This window comes from Aethalodelphis obliquidens, unplaced genomic scaffold (genome assembly GCF_003676395.1).
Source record: "Aethalodelphis obliquidens isolate GAN/ISIS:26980383/991018 unplaced genomic scaffold, ASM367639v1 scaffold22, whole genome shotgun sequence".
NCBI classification, from domain to species: domain Eukaryota; kingdom Metazoa; phylum Chordata; class Mammalia; order Artiodactyla; family Delphinidae; genus Aethalodelphis; species Aethalodelphis obliquidens.
This window is the reverse complement of record NW_020837966.1, coordinates 20,042,338-20,065,583: the sequence shown is the minus strand read 5'-3', so window position 1 is coordinate 20,065,583 and position 23,246 is coordinate 20,042,338. Positions and strand designations below refer to the sequence as shown.

The following is a 23,246-nucleotide window of genomic DNA, read 5'->3' as shown; positions in this document are numbered from 1 at the left end:
TCTCCATAGTGGCTGTATCAATTCACATTCCCACCAGCAGTGCAAGAGTGTTCCCTTTTCTCCACACCCTCTCCAGCATTTATTGTTTCTAGATTTTTTGATGATGGCCATTCTGACTGGTGTGAGATGATATCTCTTTGTAGTTTTGATTTGCATTTCTGTAATGATTAATGATGTTGAGCATTCTTTCATGTGTTTGTTGGCACTCTGTATATCTTGTTTGGAGAAATGTCTGTTTAGGTCTTCTGCCCATTTTTGGATTGGGTTGTTTGTTTTTTTGTTATTGAGCTGCATGAGCTGCTTATAAATTTTGGAGATTAATCCTTTGTCAGTTGTTTCATTTGCAAATATTTTCTCCCATTGTGAGGTCATCCTTTCTTAAACTTTCTTACATCCCCGCCTGGAAGAGATTCCGGAGCCACTGTAAAACATGGAGTTTGGGACCATATCGCCTTTCCATTTTCTGTCCTGTTGCCCTAGTTCTTGTCCCTTTTTCTGTTTTCTTTTCGCTCTGCGTTAGTCATCCTTGCCCTGGGACAGCGCGCGCTGACTTCCCAGCTGACCCGTCCATTTGACTTTTCTCAGTCCACGTTCTGTTCCCCGACCTCTTGGCTGACTGCTCCCTATTCCCTAAAATTTTCGCCGCCTTTGGCCCCGCCGACGCCAAAGTCCTCTCGTTCTCCTACCTCCTCGTTGTCTGCTTCTCTGTTTGGTTTTTGCCCCCTCGTTGTGGTTGTCGCCCCCCAAGCCTCAGGGAGGGACCTTCAGCACTTGTCTGTTTGCATTTTTCTCCTTGAAGAACCGTAACAGCAGTGGTAACAGCTAACCCCTTCTCCTCCCCTTTCGTGTGGCGGGCAAGCAGTGCGTGTAAGTGGCGGGTTAAGTACTTGTGTGCATTGTCTCATTTTACCTGGACAGCGATCCTTAGAGATAGGCATTATTATTAGCCCCATTTTAGAGAGGACACAGCCAGATTATTCTTACTTAACATTGTCAATACCTTGTTCTCTCCTTTCCGCCAAGGGAAAATCCATTCTCCTCATCTTTCTCATTCCAGCCTACCTTTCCTGCCCAACTAAGTACTTTCCCAGCACAGACATTGCTCTTGAGTTGAGCTGGTTCCTTCACTGGGCCTGAACCAGTTTTGCTCAGGTATCTATTAGGCCTTAACTTAATCCATCTATCTGAATATATTGCATTTCCCTACTTCTTCACTCTTCCGTTCTTTCGCTTGATTTATCGAGCTCATGGTATATTCCAGACTCTGTTTTTGGTATTGGGGATGTGGTGGTGTCTTACGTAGTTTTTATTCTAGTGGGGAGAGAAAAACAATAAACAAGTAAATATATAACTACAAATTGTGGTAATTTCTCTGAAGGAAAGTAAAGTGCACTGATAGAGAATGAAAAGGAGCCTGGGTTTATTCAAAGTGGCCAGGGAAAGCCTTTCTGAAGAGGTGACATTTAAGCCAGAACATGAAGAATGGGTAGAAGACGATGATGGTGTTAAGAAACATTTATTGACTTTTTACTTCAGGTTACTGCTTTATGTAAATTATCTCACTTGATTTTAGGACAGTCCTACAAAGTAGGTTCTGTTATTTACCCATGTTACAGATGAGAGCGCAGAAGCTCAGAGAAAAGATATTAAATGAGATAGGATTGTAAAATAAATACAATACAATAAAAATTTCAAAATAAAAGCCACTTGCTTAAGTTTGGGAGTTTTGATGAAGACAAAGTAAGAGGACGTGTGAAGCAATTTAAAGAGTAGTTTTAATACAAATTCATCCATTCCTTGGGTAGCAGAGGCTCGGGAGTTGTGGGTCTGAGCACACTTAAACTTCTGTGACTTTTGGCAAGTTACGTAGTCTCAGTTTCCTAATCTGTAAAATGGAACTAATATTAGTGATCTTAAAGAGTTGATGTGAGGATTGAGGTAATACATGCATGATCCTTATTACTGTGCCTGGTAATTATGTGTTCAATAAATGGTGGGCATTATTATTTATTAAGAGCATCTTACTGTTGCAGTTATCTGCTGCTAAATAACCAGTCAAACCTAATGGTGTAAAACAACAATCATTTAACTCCCTCTCCTGGTTTTTGTGCCTTAGGAATTTGGTAAGGGCTTGGCTGAGCTGTTCTGGCTTGAGGTCTTTAATTTAGTTGTAGTCACATGGTGGCTAGACCTGGGACAGGAAGGGCTGAAGCGACTGGGGACTGTTAGGGTGGGTGGAGGAGGGAATCTCTTCTCGAGTGGTCTCAGGACCTCCCTGTATGGTCTGTTTTCATGGTCTAGTTTATGATTCCTTCAGGGAGTTGGACCACTTCCATGATACCTGAAGGTTTTAAGGGCAGATATTCCAGGGAGCAAGGCAGAATCCATGTCATCTTTTATAACCTAACCTCAGAAATCACAGTGTCACTTCTGCTATATTATATGGGTTAAAACAGTTCCAGAAGCCCACTCACTTTTAAGGGGAGGGGACACAGATTGCACTGTTGGGAGGAGTGATGTGAGATGGACCATCTTTGGAAATACAGTTTGCTACAGTATACCAGAGATGGATAAAACCTCACCCCTGTCCTTGAGGAATTGAGAGTCTAGTGGGGAAGGCAGATCTGTGAGCAAATATGATTTCACCATCATGCATTACGAATTTAACTCTATAGTTACAAAGGGTTTAGGAAAAGGGAGATGATAATAATAGTTTACAGTTTCTGAATGCTTGCCTACTGTACTAGCCACTAAGCTTTTTACATTATCCTTTCTTCCTCAGAGTAACCCTAGGATAGATTCTGTTATTTTTCCCTTTTTATAAATGATGAATATGAGCCTTGAAGTTAATGAACTTGTACCAAGAAAGTTACAGAGCTAGTAAATGGCACAACTTGGACTTAAGTCCACAAATGGACTCCATTCAGATTCTGAGAGTAAAGTTAGTGTTTGTATGCATGATAACGAACTAATTTATTCGTAACTGAATCTTTAGGCTGAGTTTAGAAGAGATTTTTGTTTGGAAAATGTGTTGTAGCTTCAGGAAACATTGGGATCAAAGGTAGGTAGGTTGGAAAGCCCCGGACCTTTTGGGGTCTGCCAAGTTTGATGATGATGATGATGATGATGATGGTGATGATGTTAGAATAGGTAGCATGGAGGAGGGGGGTGTGGGAGGAAAGGAGGTTCATATTTTAAGTTTGGAGTGGAATGGAGCTGGCCTCATGTAGTACTGGTGAGTTTAAATTATCTAGTCAGTATCAAGGCAGCGATAGAAGCTTTTTTAATAGAAAAGTGACAATCAAATTTCTGTTTTAGAAGAATTCTTTTGGGGCCTCAGTGGAAGGCTGACTGACCCAGAGTAAAACTGCAAACAGGGAAATCAGTTCATGTCCTTTAGTAGGAAAGAGGGGGAAATCCCATATAGTATTAATGAGATATGAGAAAAACACTTTTGCTTTCTGCCTTTTTTTGTGCTACTTAAAAGTAGTAATTTGCCCAATATAAACAGTTGGTTTTGTTGGTTCTTTATTCTTTCTCATTTCTTGATTATTTTTTTTTTTTGGAAGCTAATTAGTACACTTTTATTGAGCCCATGCTGTATCAGGCACCAGGTATATAAATAACTCTCACTAGGAAGGGAAAAAACTGTAACAGTAATGATATCTAATATTTATTGTGGCTTTTCTTTTTAAGTGTTTCATCAGTGACAGCACCTATTCAAACAGAAAGATGAGTCACCTCTGATTTCTTTCTTCTTAGCTAGAGAAGAAATGTAAGTTACTTAGTTTGTAAAATTTAAATGCTAGGATTATCCTTTTAAAATTGTTGATGTTTAATATCACGGATGGTCCCTTATGATGCTTTGTACTTTAAGGACTTCATGAGACCTTTTATTAAATCTGCAGATTAACCCTTCCTGGAAGAATTGTAGAAAATGGAAGCGAGCAGGGATCCTATGCTGCAGATAAAGGTATTGCCTTTGGAATTTTTGTTAGTTTTTTTTCTTTGGATTCTTCCTGTTGGAGTAGTTAAATAATAATCTCATGTACTGTGGGGACCTTTAGGTGTATGGCAAGTGCAATCTGCCCCTGTCACTCTTTATCGTTTCTTAATGTCCAGTGCCTGTTATTCATGGATTTTTAACAATTACATTTCCTCAGTCCTTTAAAGTACTTCACAATATTCTTTAAAGTAAAGTTCAATTAGTCATATACTCTGGCTTTGCTGTCTAGAAGTTTTATTTCCTACGTCTCCCTCCATTTAGTAAGTTAGATTGTTGGAGGTGACTGATTAGAAAAGATGTGGATGATTTTTGTAAGTTATGAGTCGAATGTTTCTTTTTCTTTTTAAAAATTTTTTAAATTTTTTAATTAAAAAATTACAGTTTTCTTTTTAAAATTTTATTTTTTAATTGAAGTATAATTGATTTATAATATTGTGTTTCAGGTGTACAGCAAAGTGATTCAGTATATATATATATTCATATTTATATATATATATATGTATTTGTATATATATTCTTTTTTCTTGTGCAATTTCAATCTTAAAATTTAATTACATGTAGGTGAGAGAGAAACTGTCCATAGGGGGCATTTAAAGGCTGATTGAATTTTCTACTCCTAATTGATAAGCCCTTCATTTCAACTCGTCTTGAAACCATTTATTTTCCTTCTGTAGAAACCACTGGATTTTCCTTTGTCACTGGATCTGGAGTAAGAATAAACTTGTGTACTGTTGTGTGATTTATTCAGTGACTATTTATTGACCTCAGTGAACTAGGGTAAGGGAGGAAAGATGGGATGAAAGAGTTAAATGACAAAGTTCTAACCCATAGCACAATATAACTAATGTGGTAATAAAGTATAACGAAACTGCCTCTCTAGGTAGTAAATCTGCTTTTAATTGCAGTAAGTTGCATACAGGAGTAAAGTTATTAAATCTTGAAAGTACATGGGGGTTTAAGAAGGTTGTATATGTGGAAATATTTGGGTTTAGTTGTAGCTGATACATTAGAATATGGGTTAAGTGCACTGAAAGAGGTAAACTGTTTTAAAAGGTAAGAGTAGTGAATAATGTAATCCATTCATAGGCAAGCCTAGATGAAGCTGATAAACCCAGTCAAGGAAAGAAAAGGAGTACACAGATGGAATCTGGGTCTGCGTTAGACAGACTTTAGGGATATATTTCTTGAGATATCAAGAACTTTATCAAGCCGTCATTGCTTTATTTAAGATTTCATGTGTATTTGAAACTGCTGCTCTTCTTCATTGGATTAAATATCCTGATTTTCCCCCCCAGTCCAGAAATAAATCTTATGAGTAGCTACGGGTAACCCTAAGCTATTGCCTTCTCAGGCCATTGCATTTTTGACTTGAACCTTTAATATTATAAATAGGTGAAGGTGATATTGGGTAGGATTTAAGCATTCTGTGGCTTTAACAGATTAATTTCTCATAGAGGTGACAGCTGAAACAGTGGTTCTGAAAAGTCTTGTTTGAGCCTTTTTCACTAACTATATAATAAGGGTGTAATTTTGGAGCTCTATGTAATAGAATTACAGTTTACCAAGATACCTGTTTCTTAACTGTATTTGTGAACTCTTTGAATTTTTAAATCTAGCTAAGCATAAAACAAATTTATCTTTAAGGAATTTTTACCATTCGATTGCCCAAAGAAACTCCTGGCCAGCATTTTGAAGGGCTGAACATGTTAACTGCTCTACTGGCACCAAGAAAATCCAGGACTGCAAAACCACTTGTGGAAGAAATAGGTATGTTTATTGCCTTTGGGAGGAAATACAGGTAAACGAATATTTGGAATGCTGTGTGTTTCTAGGGGAAAAGGGATATAGCAAATAGGAAATTGGAGATAATACTTCAGGTGACAAGATGAGGAAGTCATGTGACACCATGTGAAAATAGTTCATTTGCTGACACATAAGTTAAAGACAGAAACAACTCTGTTGAACCTGTAGGTCAGTCATGTTTTGGGACGAATTGAAATAGCATCTCTGTGTTTGGTAAAATATTGGCCTCTTGAGCTAAAATCAGAAGGTTACAATTCAGTGTAGTAAATATAAAGTGGACACTGCCTAGGTCAAGAAATGGAACGTTTCCCACATCCTGGAATCCTACCCTGGTTATTTCACCCTCCTTACTCTCCAAGGTAACCACTGCCCTCAGTGTAGCCTGGTTTTGAATTGTATATATAATTCATACAGCAGGCGTTGTTTGCTATCTGGCTTCTTTCACGTAACATTTTTGTGAGATTTATCCACATATAGCTGAGATATGTTTTGCTTTCATTGCATTTATTATTTATGCATCCTGCTACTGATGGAACTTTGGGTTGGCTCTATTTTTTTTTTTTTCCGCTAATAAGATTAGTGAGACTAGGGGTGGGCGAAATAGGTAAAGGGGATTAAGACGTACAAACCGCCAGTGACATAATAAGCAAGCCACAGTGATGTAACATACAGTGTAAGGAATATGGTCAATAGTAGTGTAATAACTTTGTAAGGAGACAGATGGTGATCATTTCATAATGTTTGCCAATGTCAAATCATTATGTAGTACACCTGTAATGAACCTAGTATGGTACATTAACTGTATTTCAATTAAAGAAAGAAAAAGAATAGCGGGGCTATTCATATCCGTATACATGTCTTTTGGGGTACATGGGCAGGCATTTTTTTCCTATACTTTTTCTTCCCCAGATTGTACCTAGGAAATCCAATGCTTTAACAAATTAGTATTTCACACATTTAGGTGCTTCTGAGGTTTCTGAGGAAGGAGTAGAAGATGACGATGAAGAGTTTGATTGGGAAATTGAACAGTCTCCCTATGAAGAGGTACCAGAAAGTACTTTGAATCCGGAGTGCCGCTATGGGTTTGGAAACTTACGCTCAGGGGTGTTTCAGCGGTTACAGGTATGTCTTTCTAAAAGACTTTGGTATATACCAAGGGTTTTACTATTTGCGTATTTTAATTTCAGTTCTGCTTATACCTGGAGGTTTTTTATGAAGATTGTAGGAGGTGACGTATTTAGAGCACAAACCACAGCTCCTTGTACGTAGTCGTTACTCGGACGTTCACTCCCTTCCGTTGCACTGGCTGTGCTGCCCAGTCTCACTGCGCTTACACATGGAAGGTGCCCTGGTCTCCTTTTTTTTCCACTTCATTTGCAATTGTGGACATGAAGTTTCCAAAATACAGAACAGAACCCCTCTCTCATCATACTTCCTGAAAAGCTTTATGTTTTATACCTCTAAAAAATGAAAATCGTATACTTGTGGCTTGATGTCTCTTCTGTTTTATATGTAAATGAGACAGAATATTCCTGGTGAGAATGGGTTTGTGGCTTTTGTGAAATTGTTTAGTTCTTGATATACAGTAGGCACTTTTGTTTATTTACCCTTGATGGGGGTTGAATGTAATCTCTTGTTAAAATCTGATCGTTTGTCAGTTAGGCTGAAAAGGAATGACATTAGTCTTTCTGTTCCTCAAACATTGTAGTAAATTCTACTTCATGAATGAAATGGAGATTCTGGATTATTTTCTATTTGTACTACAGAAAACAACATAATGGGGTCTTAATTTTTTTAAATGAAAGAAATGGTGGCGAACAGTTTTTTACTTTAACTTCATCCCTGTCTGGGTAGAGGATGTTAAACCTGCTTAGCATGTGGTTTATTATAGTAAGACATATTTGAGTCTGCTAAGGAAAGTTAAAGGACCTACGTTTTAGTCCCACTTGTACCTCTGTTTAGATTTCGGATGCAGGCCAGTTATTTGACCACAAATAAGCTTTGTCTGCTCTTTGTAAAATAGGGATAAATTTGCTCACCTACTTTATAAGGCCATTTAGAAAATTTAAGGAGATGCTACATTGTGAAAACTCTTTGACAAAAAGAATAGGATGCTAGAAAGACCTCTGCCCTTGAGGAATATAAAATGCTCTCAAGACTCCTTAAAGGGAACAAAATTGGGAGTTACTTAAGAGCAAATATTGCTGATGAGATACTTCGTTCAGAACCTTATGTTTTTCTGCTGAGTTATCGTTTCTCTGTCTTCTCTCTCCCTAATCACATTCCCAGGTCATATCTGAGGTAGTAAGAGTAGAGTCAGTTTTTTCTACAGCAGAAACTACAGCAAATGGATCTTAATTGTTTGGCTGAGAGTAGTATTAGTCTATTTGGGGATCACCCGTCTACAGCTATAAAGGAATGAGAGAGAGAGGAAAAAAAAAATATATATATATATTCCTTTTCAGATTCTTTTCCCTTATAGGTTATTACAAAATATTGAGTATAGTTCCCTGTGCTATACAGTAGGTCCTTGTAGGTTATCTATTATATATAGTAGTGTATATATGTTAATCCCAAACTCCTAGTTTATTCCCCCACCCAAGACCTTTCTCTGCTAGTAAACCAGCTAGAGGAAACTGAGACCACTTTTGCATAAATAAGAGCTTTGAGAACATCTATTTTAAAGTGATGTGTTTAAGAAACCACTGTTTTCTCAACTAGTGAGAAAATGTTTTCTCCCAAGTTTATAGTTTCTCTGGTGCTGCCTTTGGATGAGAAAATATCCATAGAGTTTTGCTGACTACTCATACTTTACTAGTATTTTTAGTCTCTTGCCACCACCACCCCTTTAAATGAAATGTAGCTTCATTTTTCTCTGATGATAAAAGTGATACGTATTCATTTTGAAAGTACAGTATAACAAAGTAAAACATCCTCCATAATTCCAATACCCAGGTATCTTCTCTGAATTGAATAATTTAACCCTTTATTGGGGGAGAGGGTATAGTCCTTCATACTTTTTTTCCCACCAGCCATTTACACAGGGTTGGCTTGTGAGCATCGGTATTTTATGCTGATACTGAGATGGAAATAAAAATACGTGTGCTGAAACACAATCTCTGTCACCCCCCTCCCCATACAGACACGTGCGCGTGCGTGCGCTCTCTCGCTCTCTCTCTCTCTCTCTCTCTCTCTCTGTCTCTGTCTGTCTGTCTCCTTTCTGAAGTTGCTGCCAGCCACAGGGCGCCTTTGGAAAGCTGCTCTGGCTGCTCCAAGTCAGGGCTTCACAGCAGGCTCCTGGTGACAGTGGCCGCCAGCAGCAACAATCCTAGAGTCTCTGGTCTTTAAATAGCTCTCCTAGCAGTGACCTTAGCAATGCTTTCAAAACAGAAAGAGAATCACTTTCACCCTGCTGTAGCGTGTCATTTCTCATCCTCTTTTCTTCCTTCCCTTTGGTTGACAGATGCCTTAGACTGATTTCACTACCCCAAGCTAACTTCACTTTTTAGTTCCAGTTTCTCTTGAGGGTCCAGTGGGCACAGGGCCGCTGCGGATGATCGTGCGAAGGACAGGCCTGGGTGGGGCTTGCACTCCTGTGGACGTTCACGTTCTGCGGGGCACGAGGTGCGCAGCTGTGTGGACGCCCTGAGTCTGGAGGCTGGGGGAGGAGGGGGAGAATTCTCTTCTGGCTGTTGAATTCTCACTCCCACGGGAGCAGGGGCCTTGTCTGTATGTTTATTTCCAGGTCTCCAGCGCCCAGAGCAGCGTCTAGCTCAGAGCAGAGCCTCACACGCTGTTTGCTGAATGAGCAATTTGAAAGTGAACACCAGGCAGGGTGCTGGGGGTACAGTAAGCAAGAAGACAGACCAGATCTCTGCCCTCATGGAAGATTCTAGTGGAGAGGCAGATAGTAATCGTCTAAAGGGCAAATCAACAAGATAATTTCAGATACAAGTGAAGGAGAAGGGGGTGATGTGAGAGCCAGGGCGGGGTGGTGCTGTTTTGGCCAGGAGGCCCCGAGAAGGCCTCTTGGAGGAGGTGACATTTGCTGAGTCCTGAATGACGAGAAGGGTGCTGTAAGCGCAGAGACTCAGTGTTCCAGAGATGGCAAGAAGTCTGGTGTGTGGCTCCTGTGTATTTGAGCCAGAAGGGGAAGGTAGGAGATGAGGTTGAAGTACAAGACAGCAGCTAGATTCTGCAGCGCTTTGAGCCATGGTAAGAGTCTGGGTTTATTCTTGGTGCAGTTAAGGTTTTGAAATGCCTGGGGTTACTTCGGTCCAGTTATCCTCTGAAATGTGAGTCTGAAAGATTATACCCCGTTGTTGACCTTGTATCTGGTCCAGATGAAATAATGAAGCAGGACATTATAATCCTCCCTGGCTCCCCAATTTTTTTTTTTTTTCTTACTACTTGCAAGTGAGGCAGCTGAAGAGGAGAGAGGGTATGTGCTCTCAATAGGAAGTCAGCGCCTGAGCCACAGGGAACAGCAGTGGAGCCGGGAGTCAGAGAGAAAGAAACTGACGTTCTTGAATGATCACACCCTGTACTTAGGCCTTGCTCATATTAGTTCATTTAACCCTTCTAACAGCCTATGGGAGACAGAATGCTGTCCCTCACCCCTGCCCCTGATGTCCACGTACTGACCCTATGTACTAAGTACATGGCGAAAGGGACCGCGCACATGTGATGAGGCTGAGGATGTTGCGATGGGACGATTATCCTGGATTATCCAGGTGGGCCCTGTCTAAGCACAGGGTCTTTACGAGAGGGAGGTCAGAGAGTCAAAGTGAAAACAGAGAAGCAAGCGCATGATGACGGAAGCCGAGGGAGAAGGAGCCTTGTGGTGAGGGGCTCCTAGGCCAGGAGTGAGGACAGCCAGCCTCTAAGCTGGAAAGGGCAGAAAAGCACACAGTCCCGCGGAACGTCCGAAAGGGAACCAACCCTGCCTTCGCCTTCGTTTTAGCCCAGTGAGACTGACCTTGGACTTGTGACCTCTAGACCTCTACGTTTGTGTTGTGTTAAGCCACATTTGTGGCATTTCGTTACAGCAGCAAGAGGAAAGTAGTCCCAGCCTTGTGACGGAGGCGTGTCTAGTTTGTTCACAGTGAGTGTGCTGAGGCTGAGAGGTTGCACAGTTAGACTGGACCTGGCTTTTAAATTCAGAGTTTGTCTAACTCCAGAGTCACGGTTCTTCTACCTCATCAGGCTGTTTTCAGAAATGTGTGTGTGTCGTGGTGGGCAGGAGGCAGGGAACTCCTTGGGGCTCGAAGGAGGAAACAAATCCGGGGACTGGAGGCTGCTGGGGAGAGGGACTTGGGGTCCCCGGGCAGGAAGCGGCTCTGAGTACTCATCCAGCGGAGGGGAGTCCTGCGGACACAGCACCGTCCTTGTCTCCCGCAGGGCCTGCTTCACCGCCCCTCCTGGCTCTGTGGCTGAGGAGCTGATGCCAGGCAGGTAAGGAGGCAGAGAAGCGAGGAAGAGTCCAGGCTGTCCTGCTCAGGGGAGAGGTGCTTCTGATGGGTGAAACTAGAGCTCTGAAAGCGTTTTCCCATGGAAGCATTGCTGCACACTTGTGAACTTTGTATTGTGAGTGCTCTATTTACAGTTTATTTTGACTTGAATAAACTTGTGGGCTGCCCCGAGATTCTCTGTTATTTATCATAGTATGTCTATAGGAAAATACATTCTGAGTCTTCCAAAAGTAAATTGTAAAAGAACTTTTGGAATGCAAATTTTCCTAAGCTTGGGGACAGCCAGTGATCTGATTTTTGCCCAGAATGTTTGTACTTAAAAGTATTAAGATGTTCTGGATGTGACTTCCAGAAAGTTCCCCGGGCCCCTTCATTGTACTAGAATGTGCTTATATTAAATGTTGTTGATGTTACTTGAGCTCAGTGGATTGTGATAGGGATGAGAGATTTTTTTTTTTTAAGGGCAGAAATTATGATTGTGTGGGGAGTTCTGTATCCTAGTCTTTCCCTGGCCGATTCTGTGTAGCTGGTTTCATTGTAGTGATTTTGCTGTGCTATAGCTGTCGACTTCAAGCCTGGGTATTAGGCACTAACCTACCACTCAATTTACAAGTCTGTTCTAATGGTTTGCGTCCACAACTGTCCACCAACTTATTTCCCTTGACTTCTTTTCAGCTAATAGTGTTCAAGCTGCTTCCCGTTTGCCTACTATCCCTTGCGGTTGGTAGTAGGAAAGGGCAGACTGAAGAAAGAAAAAAAAAGAGCTTTAGGAGTATTTTGCATTGTACAAAGTTTCTTTCCTTCATAATTCTGATCACAAGAAAGAAGACCATGTGGCATTGTAGGTGGTTTTACTAATACACCTGTTTTCTGTAGGGTTGGGCTTAGGAAACAAGCCATACAGCAGTATGTACTCATCCAGGTGAAGATGATTACAGTAAGGTTGAATATTACTTGGGATTGGATTTGTAAATTTTCAAGTGGAAAGTCATATCTATCAAAATTGCCCTTAACAATTCTCGTTAGGGGTGAGAAGGGACCAGGAAATAAGGACAGAGCCCACAGTTGGCTTGGCCTTGGGGTGGGGGTCGACTGGATAGCCTGCATTTCTGTTCAAGGCGAGTATTTACAGGGACACGGAAGTTACCAAGGTTTGGTTTGCTGATGTGGCACCCCTGGCAGCAGCAGCTCTGTCTTGGGTCTAGAAATTCATTTCAACTTGCCTTTCCTAACTTTCAAATCTCTGGGAGTAAATAGGGGAATGAGTGCAGAATTAAATGTTCCTGTTTGCTTGCAGAGGATTACTCTGTTTTTCATGTTAAACTTTTATAGCCTTAATCTATGTTAATCAGTTTGTTTGTTTTAAGGATTAGATGACATAATTGATGTGAAAGCTTCTAACAGGGCCTGGCAGGTAGTAGGTGTCTAACAAACATTTGCTGGATTTGAATCTAAATGTCACATGTGGTATCACGGCTTACCAATCAATTAGATTCTTCCTGTGTTTGGGCATTTTGTACAAAATGAGATTTTTCATCGCTAAAATAGGAGATAGCAATTATTCTTTCTTTCCTGGGTGTTCTTAGGATGAATTGAGTGATGTTATCGATCTTAAGGATCCAGATTCCACCCCTGCAGCTGAACGAAGGCAGAAACGCCTGGCTGCTGAGCTGGCGAAGTTTGATCCTGATCATTACCTGTGAGTATTGAGGGATTTTTTTTTGTTTTGCTTTTTTTGAGAATTGAATAATTTACTTGACATTGAGTATTTAAAAATTTTTTGAGTATCTTTTTAACTGTTAGGTATGTGCTTTTTTGGACTCTAGAATTTAGTGATGGCTCACAACCTTAGTTGACATTTGAATTAGCCTACAACTGTTATACCTCTGTGATCTTTGTAAGATACTGTTTTTCGTTACCTCATTGCAGCACCAGAGAAGTCTTTTAGTGTACTTTGAGTTTTTTCCTCGCCAAACTTAAAAATAGAACATTGCATCCATGAGAATAGTAGGTACCATTCTTTTCAGGAGACTCTTTGCTGTGATTAATGGTATATATAATTGAAAACATGTTTCAATTTCTTTTAAGAATTTGAATCTACATGTCCCATGTTTCTTGGCTGATCCAGGGTTTTCCCAACACTTTCATCCACTGGCACCTGTAATCGAGGATCTGTTTCAAATTAACAAATAACTGTTCATTGGGGTAGGGTATAAACAAAATCTACTTTTCAGTTTTGCTGTATTTCCCACCTGCATTAATTGTGTCTTGAGCCATCGTGTGTCTCTGTCAGGCTTATATTTGTCTAAGGAACAGATGTAATTAATGGGTAGGTGAATAATCACTTGCCTCGGAAAGATTGTGATGTTTCTCATTGGCCTCGATAGCAGCACTTCTTTCAAAGAAGTGGTTGTCCCCAGGCCTCTGTGGGTACTCAGTGGCTTTCCTAGGATGTGAGTCGTGTTTTGATGTAGACCTCAATTATTATTCTTCCCAAGCTCCGGGCCCACGATTTTTAAACTGTTACATATGCAGCTGTCATCGTCATATTCCCTTATACTTGTATAGTGCTCTCAGCTTGTCAAGTGCTCTCATGTGATTATTTAATTCAGTTTTCACAACAGCTGAGGAAAGGAGGTTAAGGGACTCATCCAAGGTCACACCACTACTAAGTGGCTCGGCCAGGACTTGAAAAGAGTCTTTCCGTTTGTCATTTTGTGTTTCCTTTTCATGTACACTCTCAGTTTAACTGCTGTTGCTCTTGTGATTAACATTCTATCTCCTGTGACACAGTGGGAGACTAATTGGAATGGCAGAAATATATCCTGTGATGTGCAAATGGGCTGAGTGATGTGTAGTGATGAATGGGGGAACTCTTGGACATCCTGAGGGAAGCTGAGTAAGAGCAGGCTGGGTTATATTTTGGAGGACGTCTGGGAGATCTAACTCCATTTACATTGCCATTTCTAATTACCTTTATCTCTCCAATTGTGATTTTAAAGGTCCACTGAAGAATAATTTGAAGAAACGCATTTAAAATCATGCTGAATATTTAAAGCAGAAAGATTTCATTGTCACCAAATTTCCCGGGCAAGCATGAGAACAGATTGAGCCTTACAAGACAGAAATTTCGAGTGGGAGGGAGCTTAATTAGCAGAACTGCCTATCTCTTCTCTTCTAAAACTCGAAGTATAGCGATATGGCCTGAGAAAATCAAGAAACTGGAATTTATACTTAGCAGTGTGATATTAGAAGCAGCCCTTATTTTTCTCCATCTTCTGGTTCTTTATCCAGAAAACCACATTTTCTTTAATAGTATGCATGAAATGTTCTTCGCATTTCTCCAGGAAGAGTTTTTTTTACACGAGTGACTTAAGTTTAGTCACAGGCAAGTTGGAGAGTGGGTGTCAGGAGATAAAGGTTCTTTGTGACTTTTCTGGTAGGAATAAGACTTCGGCAAATTGTCATTTTTGCGTTACTCATTATTTATATTAGCTGACTGACTCACCCAAATGTATTATATTAAATGAAGTGCAAGCAAAATTCTTTTAAATTTTCAGTTAAATTTTTTTAGCTCAGTGCTTTTTTTGTTGTTCTTAATGGTTAGTACAGTGGAAGAAAAAGTTTATTGTAAATTCTTATCTACCATGCAGACAGTACATTGCATGCATTGTATTAGACATTTATATCAATATACGTAAATGGGTAATACGTAATACATATACATGCCAGTGTAATACATAATATAAAATATACTACGTTAGCATAATATATGACATTTTCAAGTTGTTTGACTTGTCCTCACAAGTCATGATGTCTCTTCATGTTGTCGGAGTTTTTAGGAGCTTAAGGAAAACTAATTTTAATTTCATCCTAAAGCGGAAAGGTAAATTGACTATATACAAAAATGTAGACGTTTCAAAGGCACATATAAATGACTTCAGATTATTATTGTTTTTAAAATCCTCTCTTGTAAAGTATGGGTACCAGTGTGTGATTTTTTTTTTGCCCCCTATGTTTTGCAGCCCAGCAGAATGCTGGGCATATAGATGATCCATAAACAATTATTTTTTTTTACTATCCATTTCTTGCCATTTATAATTCCTTTTGAGTAGTATTTTTACAGTAAAATATGTTGAAGGCATCTTGAAACATTCCTTCATAGTCCTTTCCCTTTTGCTTATTATAGCTAAGTTTTCATATTTCTCTTGCTGAGAGTGGTGTTTTCTTTTCCTTCCCAGGCAAAGTGTTTTTTAATTGTTGGCATATTTTTTACTTCAACCAGTTCATAAAATCTCATTTATTTCCTTCTTTGGGAGAAAGTAAAAGAATTTAGTCAACATTCAAAATATCTATGAGATAAGAAAAGGGACAAAAATGATCGTATAGCATTTGGGGTGCCTTTTTTTTGGAACAAGAGAAGGCCCTCTTTATTGTTTGTTTATTTTTTATTGAGATATATTTGATTTACAATATTATATTTGTTTCAGGTGTACAACATAGTGATTCAAAATTGTTATAGATTATACTCCATTTAAAGTTATTAAAACATATTGGTTATATTCCCTGTGCTGTACAGTACATCTTCGTAGCCTGTTTATTTTATACATAGTAGTTTGTACCTCCTAATCTGGGGTGTTAAGTAAAATTGTAATGTACAGTGCTACACATGTGTTAAAGAAGATGACAGACTGATCAGGGTTCTGGATTTACTGAGGAAATCTCAAAATGACAAGTAGTAATTAGAAGGCTGAGAAGAGGATCATCTGCTTCCAAGGTGGCTCTTTATTCAAAACAGCAACCTTAGGAAAAAGCACTGGGATAAACATGTCACTTATTCATCCTTTCACGTACGCACTTATTTGTTCAACAAATATTTGTTTGAATGACTTCCGTGCCAGGCAGTGTTGTAGACAGCAGGGAGAGTGTGGTGAATACAAGGTGGCTGCCCTCATGCGGCTTACACTCTAGTGGGGAAGTGGTTAGTGTTTGGACTGTGATAAGTGCTATGAAGAAAAGCCAGGTTAAGGGTTTACAGAGCGACTGGGCATCTCACTGACTCCTTTGTTTCAACATATTCAAAATCGAACTCATCATGTTACCTGTAAAGTCTTCCTGAATTTTCTGCTTGGTGGAATGCCCTTTTTTTCATCCCAGTCACCCAGGTTAGATACCTGGGCTTCATCTTTGACTTCATTCTTATCCCACCCTTTCAATCAATCCTGAAATTGTACCGTTTATCTCCTTGCTCTGTCCTTCACTCCGTCTCTTCCTGGTCCTCGTCTGTGGTCTGTGTCTGGCTTGTTGCAGCTGTCCCCTAACACCCAGTTGGCATCTCTCATTCCAGCCTGCACTTCTGCAGATCCATCAACCATAAGACTACCAGCAAGATGTCTTAGGTACTGAGAGTGAAAATCTGCTTAAACCCTTACTGGGTTCTCCTTTGCCTACAGCATAAGCTCCTAACTCGTTAGCATGTATAGAAAGTTCTCTGTGATCTGGACGCCACCTGCCTCTGTAGCATCTCTTTTGCCACCCCCTGCCCACATTTCATAGTATGGCGGTGACGAATGTTGGCATCTCCCCGCCTGTACTACACCGCTTCTCACACACTTTTTACTCCTGGTTTCCCTTTGCTGACTATTTCCCCACCCCATCCCACTTTCCCTGAAAAACTTTGACTTACCCTTTAAGGCTGGGCTCAGTTGTCACCCCCTGGCACCCTCCCTTCCAAGTTGGCATAGGAGCTGCTCGTATGTTATAGCTCATCTTGTTTTTACTGCATGGTTTTGTAACATTCTGGGTTTGTGTCTGTGGTTCCCGTTAAACTGTGGTGCCCTGAAGGGCAGGGACTGAGTCTTACTGATCTTCATCTGCCCGACCCCGCATATAGAGGGCCCTCAGTGAATGCTCGTTGAATTAATGGCATTTAAAAAGTTGAAAATAATTTATTCGGGAAAGTAGAACATCAGTTGACCTCAGATCTTGGGCATCATAAAGAATAAACCATCCCAATTTAGATGAGGGACTGTATTAGTGAGATTTTACTCAAAACACTTTGAAAGTTTTTTGGGGGCAGGGCATGAAGGTGGCAGAGATACTGTTCTACAGAAGCAATTTTCCCCAGTATTTTTCTCCTGGGGAGAAAACAGCGTCTTTTCAGATGGGCTCTTCTTCTACCCTTGACTTAAATGTCCTTGGTACCCCAGCTTTCGACACCCTTTCCTCACACTGTGCCACTTCTTTCTCCCTGGGCATTCTGTCCTCTCCTCTGGCCTCAGTAACTGTCTGAATGCTCAGGACTCCTAGGTGTCTCTCTTGAGCATCAGATTTGCATGTCTGACCGCCTGTTGGACAGGTCTTTGCTTGTATGTCCTGCAAGGACACCTCAAGCAGCCCATCCCAAAGCAGAAGCCATTCCCTCTCCAGTCGTGTCTGCTAACATCCCAGGTTAGCAAAGGGCACTGCAGTCCACTGAATTGTCGAGGCCAGTGTCCTGGGCAGCAGCCTGATCCTGACAGGAATTGATATTGAGAATTACTATTTCAAGATAATTGCTGTTCAGTTTTGTCCAATATGTGCCTTATGTCCTCAGTCATAAAAATGGAATGTTTGTATTGGTTAATAGCTTGGGTTTCAGACTGAGACTTCAGTGGATCCAAATTGTGGCCACACTTCTTACTGGTTCTTTGACCTTAACCATGATATACAATTTTTCCAACCCTCAGTTTCTACTCATGTAAAAGGGGAGTATTAATAGCACCCCTTGCCTGTGGGGGTGGTGTGAGGATTCAAGGAAATAATTGATGAAGAGTACTTAGTGCAGTGCTTGGCACATCCAAAGAACTCAGTGAGTTATCTGTGATCCTTTTAATTTTAAAAATATTTCAGGGACTTCCCTGGTGGCACAGTGGTTAAGAATCCACCTGCCAATGCAGGGGACATGGGTTCGAGCCCTGGTCCGGGAAGATCCCACATGCTGCGGAGCAGCTAAGCCTGTGCGCCACAACTGCTGAGCCTGCGTTCTAGAGCTCACGAGCCACAACTACTGAGCCTGTGTGCCACAACTAGTGAAGCCCGCGTGCCTAAAGCCTGTGCTCCACAGCAAGAGAAACCACTGCAATAAGAAGCCCACGCACTGCAACAGAGTAGCCCCTGCTTGCCACAGCTAGAGAAAGCCTGTGCGCAGCAACGAAGACCCAACGCAGCCAAAAATAAATAAATGAAAAAAATTTTGCAGTATCTCAGTTGAAAGAAAAAATATTTAAGGTCACAAAACTGTGAGCTAGGAAATCCAGTTTACCAGAACAGCCAGTGTCTTGAGGTTCTAATTACCTGAAATATAAATGAATTTTCCACCATGAGTTATATACTTTTTGTCATTCTTTTCCCAAGAATATCAGTTTCCAACTTTGAGTGCAAGACCGTATAGTTTCTGAATAAGTGACCTCCAAGAGTATATTTTGAATGTAGCAGTTACTTTCCTAGTTAAAACTGAGAAAGTAAAGTGTGGGAAAATTAATTTTCTGTTCTCTACAAAGGTTGCTTTTATCTTTTGCGGTAGTTTTAAATTAAGGAACTATTAAGATTAGCACAGCTAAATAAAATAGATTGCATCGTGGAAGGAAACATGAGCGCACGCGCTAAAAATAAGGGGGGTGTGTGTGTGTGTGTGTGTGTGAGACATCTGTGGATATGTAGTATCCCAAATCTTCTCATGTGTTTATTTATTTTTTGTTGGTGGAGTTAAAAGATGCTTTCCTTTAACTATATAACCTTACAAAAATCTGTGATATTTGCAAGCCTCGCACAAGCCCTAGGCTTCAGTCCATTGTGTGTTCAGATTCTCTTCATCCCACATGGCTGTGGTACAGGGCATGGGACTTCAGAAGGGGACTGGTCTTCTCCGTACTTTCTGTCTAAAGAGACCACAGATGTCAAATATCCCTTTAGTCCAGTGTTTACTTTTTACTTACGACTATTAGTAACCCCAACAAAAGTAATAGCAGTGCTCAGTCTTTCCTTGAAATGTACTTTTAGTCTGTATTTCTAGTACAGATGTGATGAGTTAAGGTAAAATTTTAAAAAGTGAAAACCAGCCTAACTCTGTGTAACAAGCCCCTTCGTATTTTTTTTTTTCCCCAGAGCTGACTTTTTTGAAGATGAGGCAGTTAAACAGGTTTTGGAATATAATCCGTGGTGGATTGATCTGTATTCAAAAATGATGGCTTCTTTGGGAAAGAGTCAGGAACAAGAAGGTCTTGATGCGTTAGGTAAGAAACTCAAAATTAGGTCATTTGTTTACTGCCTTTCCTAAGCACACAATTATAATTGCCTCATAGAGTGAAGATGTTATTTTGATTTGTTAATTTTGGAAATGGGTCTTCATCCCAGACTGGGAAATGCCACTCAATAATTACACTTACTTGTCTTGGAAAATTCTTTTGGAATATGTTTTACTTTTGAATCATTGGGGTCTTTTACATTTTTAAAAAATTTTTTATATTTTTATCAAATTTAGGGAGGACACTAACAGAATATTTGTAGCTGTTGAATAATCTGCTTGAGAGATCTGACCATTCCTCTGTGGCAAGGGCATTTGAGTATTAGAAATGGTGAGAAGAGACCCAGTTTTCAATCCCTTTGTCTGCTGAATGAATTTGTTAAGTTCTTCCTAGTTTTTTCACATGTGGTTTCATGTGGAAGCAGAACTAATTATCTTCCCTTATGTACCTTACAGAGAGCAGGTGAGCCAGTTTTTACCAGCGAAGGCTGAGCTGGGGGGTTTTATGAGCCACAAGAGACTGCTGTGCCATATTTAATATTAAGCTAAATGTTATGCACAGAGTCATTTCTTAGATGGGCCTTGTATTAACACCTTCTCTGAGTGGGAGGTTGGTGTGTTAAGTCCGTAAATTAGAATTAAAACAGTTTCTAGTAGGTCAGTGTTTTCTGTTACACTGATTTAGTTACACTGTTACACTGATTAAAAATACTACACCTAGACTTGTGGTGTGGTAGTATATACAAATGCTGAATTTGTATATACAAATCAGTATTTGTATATACAAATCACTTTATAGTATATACAAATGCTGAATTTTAACGCTGTATACTTGAAAATTATATAATAAAAAGTATATGTATTAAAATTTTAAAAGTCTGTTCTATGCAGTATTTGAGAATGAACAATTTTACTACCCCCCCGCAAAATTTAGTGTTTAAATGAAAGGAATACACACACACACAAACACACAAACACACACACACACGCAAATACGTTAAATGGAATATAGAATTTCCCCACTCCAAATTCCTCTTCTTGAAAGTAATCACTACAAACAATTTGGGTTTTTTTTTTTTTTTTTGCGGTACGCGGGCCTCTCACTGTTGTGGCCTCTCCCGTCGCGGAGCACAGGCTCCGGATGCGCAGGCTCAGCGGCCATGGCTCACGGGCCCAGCCGCTCTGCGGCATGTGGGATCCTCCCGGACCGGGTCACGAACCCGCATCCCCTGCATCGGCAGGCGGACGCTCAACCACTGCGCCACCAGGGAAGCCCAATTTGGGGTATTTTTAATGCATATCCTGACATCTAAATATTTGCTTTAAGAAATGTATACACGTAGATTCATATACACTCTCTTCTCACTGCTTTCTCCAGTTTGCAGTGTATGTTGTACCTCTTTCTTCAGCACTTACAGTCCTACCTGAGGCTTTTAATGCCTGCCTAGTGTTCTGTTGTGTATTTGTGTCATGATTAGTGGCCACGTGGTCTGTTTACCACTGGTGGGCATTCGGGTTGTTTACAGGGTTCTGCAGTGGCCTTTTTTGACCATCATTCTGAAGTAGCTGTTGCAGCACAATGTTTTGATCCTCCGCATAGCAATGCAATATCCTGCTATTTGCTCTATTTCTAGAGCCTAGAAAGAACCTGTTATGTAATAGGTACTCAATAAATATTTGTAGAATAAATAAATATTGCAGTGAATATTTTTGTAGTTAGGTTTCATTAGAGTTTAGGTGATCTCTACCAGGTTGAAAAATTGCCACTGTAATTTTTTGGAATGGACTCTATATTGCACAACGGAAACTCTTTTATAAATAATCACTCTTGTTTACATTGTTTTCAACAAATCCTTGGTTTTATATTTGATTTGAGTTTAAGAATCTTTCAGAGACCTCCCATATCATGTAGGCGAATTTTCAGGTACAAGATTGCTAACACAATTTAGATAGGTAACTGTATATGCCATGTGGATCTGCTCAGAAAGTTTGCTCAAACTTAAATCATCAGTGCTCTCTAGTGAATCATTTGGGTTCAGTATTTTACTGAAGTGGTCTGGGGAGGAATTGGTGGTTGTGTAGTTAAGTTTTCTGTCCACAAGGGTGCGCTAGTTGCCCTAAAAATCGAGAGACGGCATTACCTTTGATTTGAATTTTAACCTGCTCTGCTTTGATCAGTTGCAGCTTGTTCTAGGTCCTGTTTTCTGTGTCAGCCGTGCTTTGAGTTAGTTCTCTATGTGTAATTTTAACAGAAGGTTAAGCCAGTCGGTGCCTTTAACCATTGGCCTTCCTGATCCTTTATCTCTATCTGACCTGTGGCATATATCCAGACTGGTGCTTCAGGCACACTCATATTCTGCTAGCTGTTACGGTGGTTCATTCTAAGAATCACCTTTAAAAACATCAAGGGCATGTGATAAAGGTAGAACAACTTGAATTCAGTGTTGTACAGAAAGTACCTCTTGTAAATGTGCCAAGTATCAGGTTATGCATAGAAGGTAAATGCGGGTTTCTGGGTTTAATGCCTTGCTCCTCCACAGGCTGGCTGTGGGACTTTGCAACTTCTCTGGGTTGCTGTGGAAATCCTGTACCTACCTCATAGACTTGTCATGGGGATTGAACTAGACAATGTACTTAAAATTCTTAGCATACTGTAAGTGTTGGAAATTGTCATCATAGAGTAAATCAGTGGCAGGAGAGCCAGGAATTACCTGGCTTCCTTTTGAAATCATAATTTTTATGCATTTACACAGCTTTAAGGGGAACTTCTTTAACATGATTCCTCTTTCAGTTTCTTTTTCTTGTTCAAATATTTGAGATACCCAGAATTGGAGGCGTGAATTGAAGTGTGTCGAGCCAGGCTCAAATAGGAGAAAAAAGAAATAAACCAAAAAATAAACCTTAAAGTTCTCAGCTCACTCAAGCAGCGTGATGCTGCTGTAGTTTTCCCCTGCCTCCTCTTCCTCTTTTTTCTTCTTTGCCTCCCAGGCCTTCCTCTCTGTCCCTGCAGTGGCACGTTGCCAGGCATATATAATGGTGCAGGTGAGGGGTGCACCTTTGATTCCTCCTCATAAACTATTAAGCTGGTTTGTCTCGATTTGCAGATAAGCCTTAGGTGGTGAACTTTGCCCCCTGCCTTTGCCTTGCCAAAGACGAGGTTATGGCTCTTATCATTTTCATCGTCGCCCTGAGTTACAACACGGAGACTTTCATTGCCATCTTCAGTTTTGTAATGATCCGGATCTTCCTCCCCAAAGGCTTGTAAATGGAAGTGTTAAATGCTGTACTCGCACTGAGCTCTGGTTTCACGAGGATGGACTTCCCGCATTTCCCATGTTGTCTCTCAGTGGTTAATCTCAGCCCAGGAATCTTGGCACACGATTGCTTGTTATGACACCACATAACATTTATAGTCAATGAACTTCCTACCAGGGACATCCTGTTTGGCACCAGTGTTTGCAGAGCTGTCAGCATCAGCCCTGAAAGCTGCAGCACTGTGGAGCTGCCCATGTGGGCCAAGGGTTTGAATGAGCACATTTTCTTCTGATTCCCTTGATCTGTTTCCAGAAAGTGGACAATGTGATGCATTTGCATTCCTCTGAGAGGAGCCAGATCATGGTTGATTTAATTGTTGACCCGTGGAAGACAGGGATGTTTGGGAGGGGAATTAGGCAGAAGAGAA

At 40.4% G+C, this 23,246-nt stretch overlaps 1 protein-coding gene across 1 annotated transcript in view; it reads left to right on the top strand.

Moving 5' to 3' along the window:
- Positions 1–23,246, top strand: part of SHQ1 (SHQ1, H/ACA ribonucleoprotein assembly factor) — an 89,771-nt gene that overhangs the window by 1,814 nt on the left and 64,711 nt on the right. The window contains 5 exon segments of the mRNA XM_027121402.1: positions 3,909–3,973; positions 5,651–5,773; positions 6,771–6,931; positions 12,867–12,979; positions 19,426–19,553. Coding sequence (XP_026977203.1) covers positions 3,909–3,973; positions 5,651–5,773; positions 6,771–6,931; positions 12,867–12,979; positions 19,426–19,553 — 590 coding nt within the window.